Below are 18,048 nucleotides of genomic sequence, written 5' to 3'. Positions count from 1 at the left end.
TCCAACAGTGGTTTCTGCCAGACACTAAATAAACAGCACATCGTACCTCACAGGCTGTATGCAACTAATAACTTCAGAAACACGTTATTTTCAGATATCAACCTTAGTGCTTTGCAATGCAATATATTTGTAACTTGTAAATAGAAGTTGTGGTTTTAGTGATTTGTAGCTTAGTTCCAGTCATATCAACAATATGCTGATTAAATTGTAGTGCTTCTATGCTTGTTTTTTTTCTTCATAGATTTATCATGGGAAAACTTAACAGCAAACTTTTTTCATGTAAAAAGCTCATGTACTTATTGTACATGAATTTGCATTCCAACATCTGCTAACTTGTAGGTAGTATAGTTCTCTTTACTATCATGTGTTAACCACAGAAAGACAATCAAGTAAGAAAGTACCTAGAAAAAATCATGCTTCACCATGCAAAATAACTATGAGCAAGAAAGTGAAGTGAGATTTCATTTTAAATATAACTTCTCAAGGAATTAGGCTGTAGAATACCATAGCATTTTTTTGTCCGAGGTTAACTCGGTGGGGACTTTTTCTATCATATCAAAATACTTTTTTGTCAAGAAAAAGCTCAGTATCTGCAGAGTGAGTGGTGGCAGGCTGTCACAGTACAGCAATGGAAGCTAAAAACAGAGATGGATGCTTTCCCTCCCCACCTTCAATGACTGCATTTTAATTTCCACTTGTTTGATTTTACTGTTCTTGTTTTATAGGTGTTTCCTTCTTCTCTGTTTTATTCAATTTTCCTACAAAATTTAGGCCTGAAGCTGCTGCTGGCTGTGGGTATCCAATTTACTAATTGACCCGTGGTTCCTAAGAGCCATGTTGCAGAGTTTCAGTTCCTGACGTTTCACTTGATCTTTCTCTGGAGTACGAGAAAGACAATGCAATGAACAGCTAGCTATATATGGAAAAAAGTGGAGTAGTGACCCTGAGAAATTTCTTCTAAATATAAAAATGAAATGAGCCCGAACAAAGCTCCTGAACAGCTGTTTCCAGTCCCTTATGCTGCTTGGTGTAGACATACCCGACCTTGCAGACCTGCACTGAGCAGGAGACTGTAGCGACTGCTTGAGCTAAGTTATGGACTAGTTTAGCACAGTTAGCGTTTCCGAATATGCTCTCACTTGGGCATGCAGGAAAAAAAATCCCCAAACTAAAATAATGGTCTGCAATGGGATTGGAATTACTTTTGATGTCTTCAAGTGAGTATGGTCTTTTCTGTATCCTTGGAAAATTTTCTATGAGAGAAAAAAAAATGTGTGGAAAACCTTGCTAGCTTATTGCAGCATTTAGTCTGTATTAGTAGAGAATCAGTTAATAATTACATATCTTATGCTTATTTTATACACAGTACCCCCCCATTTAATCATTAATTGTGAAATTTCTTGTATAGGAACAAAACCAAACATGTTCATCACCCAGAATATGTAAGAGGAAAAAAGGGGTGGGGGTGTGTGAAAGGTGTGGTGGTTTTTTGTTTGTTTTTTTTGTTTGGTTGGTTTGTTTTGTTTTTGTTTGTTTGTTTTTTTAAATAAAGGGCGGGGGGCAGGGAATATTGATAGTAGATTTGGACAGAAATGAACCAACTTCTACTTTCAGTGACTTTTTTTTTCCTCTTTGTTTCCTTCCCCCAACGGCTCATTTTTAATGCATTATCATTCTGTTAAATGTATCTCTCCCTCTTCTCCCCCTGAGGAAATATGCATGAGTCTTATCATCCACTTATCCTGCAAAATGATTCTGCAAAGAATTATGCTTTTGCTTAACCTTCAAGACACAAGTAGCTTTTTGAGATGAGTAGTATAGGATTTTAATTAAGAAATTGTAAATAACTGTCACAGATTTGATTCATTCTTATTTCTTAAAGACCAAGGATTACCTAAGGTTTGATAATCTCATTCTCACAATTTCATTTTTGTTTTGAAAGTGTAACAGTTGTTGGAATGGCTTTGATGTCTGTTGTATGTAGACCTTTGAAGGGAATGAAGCTACTGGGTTTAATTTTAAAAAAAAAAAAATCAGCTTTATTAAATCTAATTTTGAAAATATAATATTGCCAACCAAACAAAAGTTTTTTGGTTGAACTGATTCTAATTTTTCTAATGTAAACTTGTAAATGAAAGATAAAACTCCAATTGGTTAGTAATGGTTAGTAACATAACAAAATTTAAGTCTTTCAAAAGTAATACATTTCAATTTAATTTTGAAAGTTGTTGGAGCTCTTTGATAGTGAAGACCCACGAGAACGTGATTTCCTAAAGACAGTTCTTCATCGAATTTATGGAAAATTCCTCGGTTTAAGAGCATTCATCAGGAAACAGATTAACAACATTTTCCTCAGGTATGCTGTGTATATATATGTGTATGTGTGAGTAAGTTGAGGAATGTTTTATCTTGCATTCATGGTCTGGGTCTGCAGTGATCTATTCTTGAAATAAAAGACCTGGGTTTGGTCTGTGATCTGGCTTTCAAATATTTGAAGCTTATTAGAGCTTATTTCTTTGGAATCTCTGATCCTTTTTCGATTTTTGATGGTTGTCTTTTTTGTAACAGGTTTATATATGAAACAGAGCACTTCAATGGTGTTGCTGAACTTCTTGAGATATTAGGAAGGTAAGTTTGATCTGACAGAAAAAATATAAAACGTTATTGTGGGTGTTTGCTTCCGTTTTCTTCCTCTGGGAATGGAGGGAGGGGAGAGAATTATTACAGTAACGAGTGATGAAGTGCAGTCACTGATATAATCTAATACTGTCTGGGTTACCATGTGAATATCAAATTAGGATATACAGTATAAATTATTGCTCTTCAGTGCAAATTTTAAAAGATGACTGGCAAAATATTTCTCAAGGGTCCTTGTTTGTTAGGAATATCTGCTCTTGCTTATCTTACATTTGAGAGATGACTTGTTCTTTGATTCAGAAAATGAACGTTAACTTTTCCCCTCATGCTGAATGAAATGCTTTAATCTTCACCAGGCTGGTTCTCTTTAAATTCTATTCAGTAAAGCCTTGTAAGTGCTCGGATTTTTTAGTTGTCTTTTTTGACATTATTTCACTAATTTAATTTTTAACTTTGAAGTTTTTTTGTAGTAGTATTTTACTGTTTTTTCCAAAGCTGTCACATATATTTCACAGTAGAAAATGTTATAAATATTACTGGTCTAACTGAAAATCTAAACATTGTGAAACTATTGTGGAACAAATTTTCATGAAAATTGAGTGAAAATTATACCATTATTTTCACAGATTTATCTAAAATGTAGGGGAGAGGGGGGTGAATCCCACCCTCTGCCTGAAGGACTTCTGTCTGTTCTATGACTTATCAACTCATTACTGAATCAATGAGACAACTTTTTAACTTTGTTTTTGGAGGGAAAGGTTGTTCAACAATCTCAAAACAAATGTTCAAACTGCACTGTTAAAATAGTTCAAAATTTTATGCCATCTCTTTTTATTTTTTTTTCCTCTGCAAGTTGCTATTGATTGTGGGTGTGAAATGGATCAGCCTCCTGATGCATCTGTCTGAGCTTCACAATTAGACAGCAAGACTTACTGTAGATGATTTTATTTAATGGCTGTCACAATAAAAATAATCCAGCTTGTCTAATTTTTTGACTTCTGCTGCAGTTCTCTGATATTCCTGCTAAGAGTCTAAATTTTCACAATACCAACACTGTGATGGTTGTGTGTCTGTAGAGCTATTTTATGGCTTCAAAATAATCAGGTTGAGAAATTGAATCAGGAATGAAGTAGCTTTTGAATTTACAAAACTTACTGACTTGCTAGGAAAAAATTATTTTTTAATTAAAATAAATCCTGCTTATTCATATTTTCAGTATTATCAATGGTTTTGCACTGCCACTGAAAGCAGAACACAAACAGTTCCTTATGAAAGTTCTGATTCCCATGCATACTGCAAAGGGATTAGCTTTGTTTCATGCACAGGTAAGCTTTTGCCTATTTTTAAGAGCGGTGGGGTTTTTTGTATTTGTGTTTGAAACTATTGAAATTTACAGCACTATGTGTTACAGTATCAATATTCCAAAATGTTTGCAAATTCAAAAAGATCTGTTAAGATCTCTTATGTCTAAATGTTAATTTTGAGATAAATATTTAGCATATATTAAAAGTGAAAGAATATAACAGGGAGTCAAAGTCATGTCAGTTGAAGTGGGAAGCTTTTTTGCTTGCTAGTCTTGTCACACTTTAAGCTTCATTTAATCCCAGGACCTTGTTCTGTTATCACTTCCTTTATGTAACCTAAATGCTGCGTATAAAGGGACCTTGAGTATGGCCAGGTACTTATTTCAGAAGTGCTTTTTTTTTTTTTTTTAAATTTCAAAAACCATTGCAGTGATGGGGAGGGGAAGAGAGTGTTGGATATAAATGGCAGAAATGCATAGTAGCTCTCTGGATCAGCTAGAAATTATGTAGATCCATGACACGCTGTCAGAACGCTTTAGTTCTTCATTTGACTTCCATTCTTATACTTTGCACAGACGTTCAGCATTTTATTTGAGGAATAATGCATATCCTTTCCAGACATATAGCACTTGAGTATTGAATACATTTGATGCAAACTCGCAAGTAATTCTGCTGTTCCTAATTAAAACCTTGCTTTGTTAACTTAGCTCACTAATACAGCTCCTTACAGACTAAAGATACAAGGAAATGAGTTTCTAATTAAAGTGAAATCATTATGACTATACAGCCTACAAACAGGATCAAGTCAAGAGCTTAGTTAATTCCTAATTTTCATATAAAGTTTTAATTTCATTGAATCACTTGTCTTTTTGGTTTATTGTTATGCAGTAGGCTGCTTATGGAATTGAGTCAGTGATACGAAAGGGACCAGTCACGTGGCAAAGGTGTAGTGGCTCAGAAGAGCAAGCTGTCCTTTTCTCTATATTTTTTAATCTGGTTCATAGATATGTGGAAGGGTCCCATTAATTCAGCTGTACCATGTTGCTGAAAGTAGCATTTGGTTTGTTGACCAGGCTACTCATCTATCCCTCCATAAACCACTAGTGCCATGTGCACTTTCAGCCTTGTTCTGGTTTCATATTATCCTGAAGTGTAAACCTGCATTAAGTCTGCTTTGCGGTCAGGAGTGGCCTTCTTGCTTTGTTGCTGCAGTACAAGTTTAGCTTACCCTTAAAGCCTTAAAACTGAATTAAGTTTGAGTCTTTGTGTCTCAAATAATAAAGCATTACTATACAATATATATAATGGGATTGTATGAGATTAATGTGTGACATTCATTATTTTTTTGAATCTACGCATATGCATCCTTAGCCTAAGGGTAAAAGAAATACAATTACAGCATTGTAATTATCTGCTTTGGGATAACAGATTCAAAAAAAAAAAAAAAAGGTAATGCTTGAATTCAAGCATTCTAAGTATTGAAATGTACGTGCTCCACATGTAAGTAATTTTTGTCTTTCCTGTATATTCCTGTGAGATGAAAAATACTGTGACTTCTTAAAATCAGTCTTAATGGAATCCATGATTGCAACTACGTTAGTCATGGAATCATAGGTTATTGTATGGTTTCTGTACTGGGCAGAGGTATGCTAGTTTAGTTTCTTAACTGTATGCTAAGTAACTAAACAATAAGTCAGTATATAACACATAATATCACAGTCTGGCCTGCGAAAACCCCTGGACAGAAATCACTGGAGGCTGGGAGAGCACGTGGGTGACTCCATCACCTTGTGCTTCCCCCACTTCATGCACTCTTCCACGGGCATTTGTTGTAGGGCTCCGCTGGGGGCAGGATACGCAGCTGGACAGATGCTGCCTGGTCTCTTGTGGCCACAAAATGTGTTAAAATTATTTCACCTGTAATCTTAGCGCTGAATGTTGTATGCTGTGGATGTCTGGTACTTGAGCAACGTGTGCTCAGTCAGTCCTGTTTTAAAACTTCTTTTTTTTGACTGAAAGTAACACCTTTTTTACCCCAATGCAGATGTTTGAAAATTATATCTTTGTAATGTTAATACAGGAATGGATGTTGAGGAAAAATATGTTTGGATGTTGGATCTGAGTTAGGGAAATATCTGTCAAGCTTAAAAGTAATTTTCTTCTAGGATGAAAAAAAAAAAAGAAGGTTTTTGGTATGCAGGAAGTTTTTGTAAGATAGAGCAGGCCTGTATATCTTGTCGCTTTAATTGCTGTTGTGTTTAGTTTGGAAGAATTTAAAATGGCTGTGTAGGGGTGTTGTGGGTTGGGTCGTCGTTCATCTGTCCATGTCCATCCCCTCCTTCCCCCCCGATCTGAAGTGCTTCCATTATAAGTTGTGATATTTAGTTATGCTGCGATGTCTAAACAATGTCTGTTTAACCTAAATAATCATATGACTTACATTCTAGCTGGCCTATTGTGTTGTACAGTTCCTGGAAAAGGATACAACTTTAACAGAGCCTGTAAGTGTTTTTCAGTTGAATGTTTTTCTGTTTTTAATTTCAACTAAATATCTCAGTGTAACTTGCTACAATTGTATAGAAGTGCTATCTGTGCTATTTTGATTAATGATCCATAGGCATTTTTTTAAAATAATTTTAAAATCTAGGACAGTTAAGAAAATTCTGGATTTGAAAATACAGTTATCTCCAGCCTGTGACCAATATAGAGCACAAATTTAAATAAAAGTTTGAACCACTGGTACCACGTAAACAACCTCATATGAGAAAGCATCTAACAACTGTATTCCTTCCTGATGAGAACTAAAACTTCAGTATTTTTGGTGCTGATGGCTTGTGCCTAGACACTGCATAAAGCTGAAATATTTCAGGGAATAAACATTCCCAAAATAAAAGTTGGAAAGAATAACACCACTTCATTTAGACAGCAAGAACTCTGAAATTCCAAATGCGATGTTTCTGTTCTGTCTCTTCAGTTACTGGGGTGGCTCTTGGCCATTATAATACAGGTGCTTCAGGCATCAGTGGCTTTTGCCAGACTGAATCTCCCGTGATACATATTGACAGCTCAGCTAAAAAGGGGTTTGCAGCAGTTCATGCGAGGGCTCTGGCAGTGCCTGTAAAGAAGAACGTGGGCTCAGGGCAGTGCAGCAGCTCACGGGGCCACAGGCTGATGTCAGACCAGCTAGAACAGAAACTGGGTTTAGGTGGACAATCAGAAATCTTTCTGTTAAGGTTATGTTGGTATTTAAATACCCCTTCTTGTGACGGAAAAATGACAAGCTTATGCAAAATGTAAATTTTTCTACAAAGAAAAAAGATAAGCAGCTTTGTGGAAACAACGTAGATCTTCACCAGTCTTTCAGTGGAAGCTTGCTTTCTGCACAGCCACTTCGGTATTGGTGTTCCTTATCAGAAAACAAGTTATTCTGTAGGTGGTGGAAGGTGGTTCACTTGACTGTCTATACATTTGCTTTGACTGCTTGAAGCTTCCTCTTTCCCCCGTACTGCAGTGGTGCCAGATACACTGGTCAATAAACTTATTTTGTTGGGTGAGGAGAAAGGAGTTGCATAAGCCCTGTTCCTTGAGCCAGGCGATAAAACAACCCAGGCATTTTCACAGTTAAAGTTGACATGTGAGCAGAAAATGTGTAGTATTACATAAAAACCTGCAAGATTGAATGAAGTGACAACGTGGCAGAGTCAGAACTTCCTGGTGTGAATTTACAGAACTGTGATGCAGGATCCAAGCCCAAACTTAGAAGTGAAGGCGGCAGGGCTTTTGAAGTAGGAGTGCCACAGGGCACTAAGACTTCACCTGGGCTATAGTATATGCAATTCTGGTTGCCTCTTAATCAGAAAAGCTGAATTCAGAATGGAGAAGATACAAGAACTCTCTGCAGAGTCACTGCCTGTGCTTGCTTTGGTCCTTACTCTGACTGTGTAGTAAAATGGGCTTTATAAAGTTAGTAAGATGATAGGAAGTGAAGCTTTCAGAAACTTTCTGAAATGCTCGAAAAGTAAACATTAAAATTTGGGGCAACTGATGAGGTAGCATTTGGAATTTTTTTTGGCTTTAGGTCAAGTAATATTTTAAGAACTCCATCAGAAGGCTGTCTTCACAAGTACCTTACTGTTATTTTTCTGGCAGGAATTGTCACTCAGGGTCAATTTAGAGGACGTTCAATCCGAGCTCTTGTAACTATGGTAGCCTGCCTTAGGTCAGTCCTGATGTTTGCAGAGCTGACAAGAAGAGTTTGTTACCTAACCCTGCTAAGTGCAATAGCCTTTACATTGAAGAAGGCGGGCTAAACATGCAGTCCTTGTACAGAAGATATGTTTTCTAGCAGGTACCTACTGTTCTAAGTCAACTTTATGGAAATTTTGTAGCTCGGGAAGAATTATTGATCTTAAGAGTTTTGTGTAGTAAGAGCAGCAGGATTTCAAATCTGAATTCATGTAGAATATTTCTTTGAATAAAATCTTTGAACATAAATGTGCATTTATCACCTTTTTAAGAGGAAAGCATAGCTCAAGATGGAAACTGATTCTCTGAGGAGCAAGGAACAGGTGTCTTGGTGAGGTCTGCACTGTTGTATTCAGAATATGCCATTTCTTTATCAGTTGAGAATATGAGTCCGTGTAGCGAAGTATATTCAACACTCTTACAATAACAAGTGCTGGAAACTGGACTCTTCCAGCTAACTCAATTTTATGCTTTCAAGACCAGTAAATTCATGCTCCAGTTAGGGGAGTATGGTAGGTTCTTACAGCTTTTCTTTGGCAAATGTGCTCGTCTGAAGTTTTTTTGGCTTCCTTGCTTTGTTCTGGGGCAAGGGAAGGTGTCAGCAGAATGAGCGATTATACCTGTAAATGTTCCGGTTTGTTCTCAAAAGATACAAAACCTCAATAGTGCATAACGGAGTCATTCAGCTACAAGCTAATTAACAGAAAATGGCCCTAAATTTAAACTGTATTTACATAGACAGCTTTAAATTGTGTCTCTAGAGAAACAAGTGTAATTAATTCACACAAGTGTGACCCCCCAAGGGTGGAGGAGAGGCGGGTGAGCGAAGGACTCGCTTCATCAGGTAACAGCAGTGAACTGGGGGTGGGGGGCTGACAATCTCTGTGCCCCATCACTGAGCCGTGTCTGCCCCAGCTCTCCTCCTGCCCTGCCTGTGGCCAGGAGGGAGGGAGCTCTGCCGCTGTGGGCCAGGCTGCAAAATTGCCACCTGCGTGGGCTGACCCAGGCCTCCTGCTCCTTCATTGGGTGCCAGGTGAGGGTGTTTCAGTTGTCTGTAGCTTTCAGCCAGCCGAGTAGAACTTGTAGGGTCGAGGCTCTGTAAGGGATCTGTTCTTCCCACATAATTTGCTTTCGTCTTGTGGATTTGAGCATAGGACTTTACCAGCTGCCTGAGGTTTCTGCATTTGCTTGGTGTCACTTGAAGTGACATTCAGTTTTGTAGTAGCAGGATATGCGTGTATCCTAGGATAAAGACTTGTGGGCACTTAAAATCATATTAACTTTTTCTCTGGAAAGTCACTTTTGATAGTTCACATAGTTATGAATAAAACAGCCCGCTGGGAAGCTGGGGGAAAAAAAATCAACATGACAAAATCAAATATGGAAGGTATTCAAATAGTTGAGTAAGTTTTACACTTGTATATGATCAAATAGGTGCTGTTGTACCATAAAAAATAGAGGTCCTTCCCTCAGAGTTGAAGTTTATAAGGCTCTGAGAATGTTTCTGCTTGGGAAACATACAGTTACAGTGCTGCTGGTTTGTTTTTTTTTTTTTGGTTTTTTTTTTTTTTAAAGCCAGCATTAATTTTGTAAATGAGATGCCATGTCAGATGTTTGTTGCTAGGATCCAGGCCTCCAGCCTCTGTTTGTCATGTCCCGTCCCCCCCTCCCCTGCCTCTTGGGGGCTGTACTTTCCAATTAAGTTTCCGGAAGGTTTTTTCCAGTCTTGTGTAAGAGAGTTTCCAGTGTAGATAGTGGAATATATTTTCTCTGTAAGTTCACATCTGTGGGGTTTTGTGTTATTTTTTGTTGTTGTTGTGTTGTGTGGTTGGTTTTTTTTTTTTTAGTTTCCAGTCTTTAACATTTCAAATGCTAGAAGAAGAAAAGGAAGTGTCAGAGGCCATGACTCCTCTCTCTAGCGCTGTTTGTGCAGTCGGCGCATACTGCTTGCTCTCGGGCTTCAAACCTTGCTACCAAGACAGGTGCTCCCCAAAGCGTGGATGAGTTAGAAGAGAGAAAATATTCTGGGAAATCTAGCTACAGGGGGGCTAACTCCATTTTGGGATACTTTGGGTGTTATCAGCGTCCTATCAATTAGTGTATGTACTGGGATGGAAGCAGTGTGTGAACAGATAATCAACGACTTGTGAGGTGATAAGGGTCTAAATTATTTTGATAACCTAAAGAAGAGAAATGTTTAAATGAGACGAGGCAGCATTTATTTTCAGTGGAACTACATTTAGCTGTATTCAGTTTTCATTGAACCGCTCGGTAAGGAAAAGCCAACTAGTACTTCTTTTTCTTTAATCTTATCAAATATGTAATAGAAACTTGTTCTGTTTTAACTTGTTTGTATTTTTAATATAGGTAATCAGAGGACTGCTCAAATTTTGGCCAAAAACTTGCAGTCAGAAAGAGGTTGGTTTTGTCTCTTCCTTTTTGTGTCTGCTGTGATGTAAAATGTAGCGTGTCAGGTTGATACACCTCAATCTTGCAGAAATTTAGCAATCGAGATACGGAGTAAGCGTCTAGTAAAGCATACATATGTTCTTTTTCTGTAATAAAAAAATAACTGTAAATGGTCTTGGGTAATTAGTTTTTTCCCCCCGTTTCTATGCAGTGAAAATGAGTATAAAAATCAGGAGCTTGATTAATGCCACCACATCCCACCTCCCAATAGCTCTTTAAAAGTGGAGTCCCTTAACGCTGTTGTCCCAGTGTTGGGAGCGGTGTTAAATTTTCCTGTGCCACCTGCCTGGTGTTCTGCCGGTTGTAATCTAAACTGGGAATTAACTATTTATCACTTCAAAAGCTACTTTGGAGATCTCAGATAACGGTAACCTCTGCAGCCATTCTTGAAGAAATAAAATGTTTTAGTGTGGTTTTTTTAACTGTAAAAAACATATTCTGCTGAAGCAGTTCCGTGAAGTGTTTAGAGCAATTACACACAAGAAGAAATCCAAGATGAGAGCTGTAACCTGGCAGCTGGAACTGATGGATGTCTAATGCGTTGTAATTACATACCCTGTTCCTTGCAGGATTCATGACTAATGTATAAGCTGTATTTTGTTTGTTTCTCTTTACAATGGCAATCTAAAACATTCTCACACTTTTTGATATATTTCTTTTATACAAACAGGTAATGTTTTTAGGTGAAATTGAAGAAATCTTAGATGTAATAGAACCGACACAATTCAAAAAAATAGAAGAGCCTTTATTTAAGCAAATATCCAAATCTGTCTCAAGTTCACATTTTCAGGTAAAAAAAAAAAAAAAAAAATTAAAAAAAAAAACCTCAAACTTGTAGTAATGTATTTTGTGGTTGTTGACCCCTAAACTTTGTGTTTCAGGTTGCAGAAAGAGCTTTGTACTTCTGGAATAATGAATATATTCTTAGCCTGATTGAGGAGAACATTGATAAAATTCTACCAATTATGTTTGGCAGTTTATACAAGATCTCCAAAGAACACTGGAATCCGTATGTAACGTTTAACTTTATCTATAGTACCAGAAATAAATTGTCCGCTGCTTCAGGTTTGCATCGTAAGCTTCTAAATGTGACTTCATTTTTACTTAAATGAGATTATGGGTGCTAAAATGGAGGTAATTTTCAGCTGTTTCACTGTTGTGCATTGCTATTATGGACAGCTGGGATTTACTGAAAAAGCATGAGGAAACTGGATGATGGTCTTCATATTATAATCACGTTTGATCTTATGCATTAATTAAAAATGCAAATGAACAATTTCCAAGGGATTCTTCGGCTATAATTATGCTTTGCTGTCTTATGACTTGAGATGAACAGAATTCTGTGAATGTCTTCATGAGTAGTTATTGCTGCCCGGTGAGATAAGAAGGGGAAGAGATGCTAGAGAAGAGCAATACCTGCCACTATAAAGGATGGTAGGGATGAGAAATTGGTGACTACTTCATTTTGTATTTAATGCCGGGAGTTAAACGTTAGTATTTTTATCTCACGTTTGAAAGAAGCAGTAATTACATTGAAATACTAAAAAGCAAAGTTTGCTTGTGTCCAGCACCCGAATTGAGTTGCAAGTCAGTTTGCAGAACGGAAAGCTTGTACAGGCAAAGGCCAGGGTAGGCAGGAGCCTTCCACAGCTTTGAAGTAAATCAGATGCCCTGTTTTAAGCCCTTTGGGGCTCTGAAATTATTCTGAATTTATCCAGATGGGGTGTTTAGTTGCACATATATCAGCGGAGACCGCATATAAATTATGGAGAACTGGTTCTTGAAGCATTAATAGTACTTGGGAGCTCAACAAATGTGAAGGCTGTCCCTCTTTCTCTAGCTGCGGACAGAAGTTGCTTTTTCTGAAGTGAAAGACTCAAGATAACTGGATACCTTGAGGACCAGGAAGTTTGGGGAAGAAAGTCTTGATTTTAACCTGTTTTTGGAGGGCAGAGAACCGTGCCTGTATCCATCTAGCTGTCTGACATGGGCTTAACTACTCACTCAAAATCAAGCTTTTCCTCTCAGAAAACCAAAACCCTGAATAAGCTTTTGTCTCCAAACCATGTGAAACCCAGCGTTTGGAAAAAAAAAAATAAAAAAATGTGTAGACAGGCCCAGTGTACTGTGTTTTGAGTGAGCATAGGGCCTCCGACGGAATCTTGGGGCATTTCCTCGTGCCACCACGGCCAGAGTGTACTGAAAAGGCAAACCTGGTCCTTTCGTTACTTCCTTAGATGCTGCTTTCACTCACTTGTCAAGGTGACAAGGCTGCACGGCACCCCTGCTCTGCCACCTCCCAACCGATACTGCTGGGTGAAGGTGAACTGTGGGCAAGGGGAAAGATGGGGAAGCCAGCTTGCCTACTTCCCTTATTAGTGATAAGCTTAATGATGAGCACCTTTTCAATGGTTAATTTTTTTACTATTTTTGCTTTTTTTGTATAAGTAAGAGCGAGCTTAAAGGAGATAAACAATATAATATTTAAGATAACTTATTGAAATATGAATACCTTCACAAAAAGAAGCCAGCGCTGCCCCGGCTGTTCAGTTTCTTACAGGTACCAAGGTACCGCAACCACGATCTGATGTTCTCAGCTCAGCTCTTTAATGGGGCCTGTGCAGCAAAACTGTCAGCTGCCCGGAAATGCTTCTGGTAGAACTTCTAGTATTAAACCATGTGCCTGTGGTTCCTCTGCCCCGTTCTTTTGCCCAGTCTCCAAGCTATTAGCCGGAAGCTTTTTTTTTCTAGACTCATATTTCATTCCTCAAGTATTACAAAATTGTTATTAAAACTCAGTTTAATAAATGTTAACATAACTGAATGGCTTTATAGTACAGCCACAGTACTAATAATTATATCCTGTGCAATTACAAGAGTCAGGAATTTAAGGTCTTTTCAAAAGCCTTTTCAAGAAACGTTTAAATATGCAGTTTCATTTACAGAGGAAATTATAGTAAAGGATTTTGTTTCAGAAACTCACTGACCTTAAAGAAGCGGAGTCCAAAAAAGAAACTGAATGCTTGTTTACTGAAATTAATTTTGTGTTGAGTAATTCTAACGGTTGTGTTTCTTCTGTTCTAGAACTATCGTGGCACTAGTATATAACGTGCTGAAAACCCTGATGGAAATGAATGGCAAGCTTTTTGATGAACTTACAAGCTCATATAAAGCAGAAAGACAAAGGTACTGATTTTTTTTTTTTTTTTTCTTCCAGATGTGTGTGTTGATTAATACATACCTAAAATGTACCAGCTGAAAAGAAACAAAACTTAAGTCATGGCTGTGGGGTGCTGTAGCGGAGTTGCTCTGCAGTGGAACCGCTCAGCAGATGTTTGCTGCTGGGTGTCACCTAAGTAAGAAGCACCCTTGCAGGGGGATGTCCGCGCTGTGGTGGGAGCTGAAGCCCGGGGAGGCGTCAGGAATGCGCCCACTCCCTGTCCCACCTGGGCAGGGAACGCTCACTCCTGTGTGGTAAAACTGGGATCAGCTGCGAGGGGCTGCCAGGAGCCAGCTCTGCTGCTTCGGGGCTGTTTTCTGAAGAAAGCTGAGCTGGAGAATGCCTCATTGCTCAGCTAAAACCTCTCTCTTACCCCGCCAACCTCCTAAGCGGTGCTGTCAGAGTAAGGGAGGCAGGGTCGGAGTTATCCGGGGCCAGCTGAGACCACGGGCTAAGTCTCCTTTCAAGAGTTGTGCTTTTCTTCCCCAGAGACGCTTAATTTGTTTGCACGTGATAAAGAACCTCCTTAGAACTGCACTCATCTGTGCAAAGCCGCACTACGGCATTGTCTGACTCCGCTGGAGCAAAGTGACAGTTTTGCCACTAACCAGTACCAATTTGTACACGCAGTTTTTAATAGAGGAAACTGTAATTGCCTCTAAAAATAGCTTTGAATAAAAACTCAGAAGAGGAAATGCTAGATGTAAATCACAGTAGTTAAGTAACTGCACCTCCATGTTGCACTTAAAACACATCCAAAACTGATACTTCACTCTTTTCTACAGAGAGAAAAAGAAAGAATTGGAACGTGAAGAGTTGTGGAGAAAGCTAGAGGAGCTAAAGCTTAAGAAGGCTATGGCAGAAAAGCAGAACAGCACTCACAACGTGCTAAATGCACACAATACAAGTGCCAAATAAAAGAAATGACCACCTCTACTCGGCAGACATACTTTTTTGTACCCTTTTGAAATATATAAGGATTTGCAAAAGAAACCTCATCAGTATAATAGAAACAGCCAATTTTTTCTCTGGCAAATGTAAAGATTTGAATTTAAATACAGCAGTTAAGTGATGTCATTACCACAGCATATTGTAAATTTGTCTAATTATTGATATACTGTCACTTCCAATGTTTCATAGAACTGAATTATCATCCTTAATGAGTGAAATAATTACGGGAGTGGTGAGAATTATGACTTGAATTTTTGATTGTGTTGCACATAGGTGGTATAGTTTGCTATGTACATTTTTTTTCTTGTTTTATATGTGCTTTTCACATCGCTGCATACTTTGGTTAAGGTGATAGAAAAGGCTTCTAGTTGTGCTGTATTTTCTCAAATAAAACCAAGGTACATTACCAGTAACTCGAGATATTCAGTATGTACCCCTCACAGCATTGAAAGGAACTCGGATGTGGTGCTGTCCTTCAATTCCTGATTGGATTCAGATGTCGATTTATGTAACGCTCACGTTAGAAGGAGGCGCAGTAGGGAGCGGAGGTCAGCTCGAAGGGGCTGGGGTGGTCTGTGCGTCTGACCTACTGCTTGCTGAGTGCCTCTGCCCCAGGCTCGCTGCCTCTTGGTCCTGGGCTGAGTAGACATTTCCTCCTGCTACAGCTGAGGATGGAGCTTCCTCCAGAGAGCCCATCAATGATGCTCCTCATCAGCCCCAGGACTCCCTGCAGAGTAGTTGCAGGTCTCCTGGAGACCGTGTTGGGTGGTTCTGCATTAGTTTTAGCATCTCATGGACTGAAGAATGAGACCAAAATTGGGATTACTTTTTGTTGTTGTTGTTAGTAAGGAGGGAAGGATGTCCGTAAATAGTTCCTTGTTTTATTTAAAGAAAATGCAGTCTGTTTCTTAAAGGTGGAAAGCTGACAATAGAAGTCTTGTCTGTTTACTTGATCAAGTATTTTTCACATCTTTTATCAGAGTACCATTCCAATCTCTTAAACTGCAGTTGTGTGGAAAACTTTTGTAATGAAAGATCTTTGGGGAATTGAGCAGCATTCAATAAAGTCTTTATGTTTGTATTTAGTGCTGTATATCACATTTTTGTGTTTATAAAGACCAGGAGAATTAGAGTGGTTTTTATGAACAACCTTTTAACTGCACACGTGTCTGAAGAGCCTGTGGCTTTTCACTGAGTGGCAAAAGTGTTGGAGGCAGAGGCCCAATGCTGGGGTTTCATTTTTGTGGGTAGGGTGGAAGGCTTTGTTCTGCTCTGTGGTGGCCAGAACAGCTGAGGCAGGGGTCCTGGGCTTGTCTTACTTACCACTTGGCTGGTTTACTGTCTTGATTTTCAAGCAGTTTCCAGGCTAAAAAAGTTTCTACTATGCTGTTTGAGTTGACTTTATTACCCTTTTATTGTTACTTCATTTGTGTCTCTAAAAAGTTGCGTTTCACAGAGGGAATAACACTCTGCTTGAAGTCACAGTAGCTCCATCTGATGAAAACCAATTAGTTGCTACTCTCTATGTGTCAGTTTTATCTTAAAAGACTACATAATCAGCTGCCCAAAGGAGACTCTGCCATGGTAGGTGGCTGCCCAAAATTTGGGGGGGGGGTTGGGGGTAATCATTTACTTTTCATGGTGCTTCTTGAAGTCCTGAAGCCAACCTTAAACACTGTGGAGCCTGCAAGGGGGCATTTGCCAGCTCTGGAGGGAGACGACTGTCAGGCAGACAGCGTTTACCTCAGTTTAGTTCTTCAGTACCTTTTTCCAATGGAAGAATAAAAACCTCAATTTGAGATATAAAATATTTTCAGGAAATAAATTATATTCAAATTAGGGAATCTAACACTTGCAGTGGTACAAAGAACAAATTACAGGCACTTGTAATCGAGTTGTTAAAAAATTTGCAAATATAGCCATCAAGAGTAAGTATTAGAAAACCAAGCCAGTAGCTATAAGAGACCATTTCAAACAACTTGTGCAACACTTTCTACTAGACTCACTCCTATAAATAGGTATATAAAAGAAAGGTTTCTTGGCTGGAATCAGCTGGTCTGCTCTAGTAACAACATTTCCTTATAAAACAAAAGATCTCAAGAGCAGAGATGTAGTGACTGAAGCTGACTACTCTGGGAATATATTTTTTTGGTTTAAAAAAAGTACATTAAATACTGCAGAAATGAATGCATCCTTTTTTTTTAACCACAGCTCCTCCTTACCCCAGAGCTGGGACTAAGCTGCCTTCCAGCTTACCTTAATTAGCAAAAAAAAGAACAAAAAACGCAGTGGGAGGCATCAGTTCTGATCAAACTGTTGTTTCTAAACATTTTTTTAAAAATCCAAGAAATAGCTGCTGTACTATAATTTGTTGAAGGAACACTTGGGTGTTTCTTTGGCAGGGAGGAGGTAAGAGAGCTCAGTTGTCTTTGTCTTACCTGTAGAACAGGCGCGCAGCAGTGGGAAAGCAAAGGGCGGTAAGGGGACCAGGGAGGTCAGTGGGCTGCTTTCCTACCAGCGGAGGCTGTTATGTAGCAAAATCAACAGGGTTTTTCTTGATACAGGTGGTCTAAGTGTGGAGGTTTTCATCATTTTTCTTCCTCCTCCCTATTTCCTGCCCCCGGCACCTAGGGATGAAGTAGCTCTCAAACAGTTTGCGTCAACAGGGTCGTGTTTGGCCTTTGCTACTGGCCTCTCCTCTAACCTCATTCACTTGCTCACCTACCTCACCTGGGGCAGTACAGTGGTGGCCCTGCTGGACCTGTTTAACATCCATCATCGCAAGATACTGAATATAAAGCATTGACTGAACACCACCTGTTCTTGCATCCAAAAGCTTGTTTTTCCCCAGAAGAGCGTGATCAAGTCAGCTCAGACTAAACCATTCAAATTACGAACTGTTGGAAGCACCAACACAGGACCCAGGAAGAGGCAAGAGCGGTAACTGCGAGTGACTGGTAGGCTGTAACCTCCTCCCGCCCTCACCTGTCCGGACGCAGGAGACCCCCTGTGGTGTTTTTCTTATTACAGTGAATTGTTGCTCCCTTGTTTAAGGCTGTGGTCAATGCAGTCCCTTGATTTGCTCTGGAAATCAGCTGAAAGTAATACATTTAGTTCCTTAGGAGGCAAAAAAACCCCAAAGACAGGATACTTCTGCTATGCTTACTACTATATTAATACTTTAGTAGAGGATGGAAGAAGCAAGAGATGACTTGGCATAGC

General features: G+C 38.9%; 1 protein-coding gene across 1 annotated transcript in view; it reads left to right on the top strand.

Moving 5' to 3' along the window:
* The window catches only part of PPP2R5A (protein phosphatase 2 regulatory subunit B'alpha), a 46,961-nt gene extending 31,054 nt beyond the window's left edge, over positions 1-15,907 (top strand). Inside the window, exons 5-13 of the mRNA XM_063328497.1 lie at positions 2,226-2,356; positions 2,569-2,628; positions 3,854-3,962; positions 6,389-6,442; positions 10,554-10,604; positions 11,326-11,445; positions 11,537-11,664; positions 13,740-13,841; positions 14,661-15,907. Of these exons, the coding sequence (XP_063184567.1) occupies positions 2,226-2,356; positions 2,569-2,628; positions 3,854-3,962; positions 6,389-6,442; positions 10,554-10,604; positions 11,326-11,445; positions 11,537-11,664; positions 13,740-13,841; positions 14,661-14,793 (888 nt within the window). The 3' untranslated portion in view covers positions 14,794-15,907. The remainder of the gene's footprint in view (positions 1-2,225; positions 2,357-2,568; positions 2,629-3,853; positions 3,963-6,388; positions 6,443-10,553; positions 10,605-11,325; positions 11,446-11,536; positions 11,665-13,739; positions 13,842-14,660) is intronic.
* Positions 15,908-18,048: the final 2,141 nt, after the last annotated feature.

This window comes from Chroicocephalus ridibundus, chromosome 3 (assembly GCF_963924245.1).
Source record: "Chroicocephalus ridibundus chromosome 3, bChrRid1.1, whole genome shotgun sequence".
NCBI classification, from domain to species: Eukaryota; Metazoa; Chordata; class Aves; order Charadriiformes; family Laridae; genus Chroicocephalus; species Chroicocephalus ridibundus.
The sequence above is the reverse complement of the archived record's forward strand: the minus strand, read 5'-3'. Positions and strand labels throughout refer to the sequence as shown.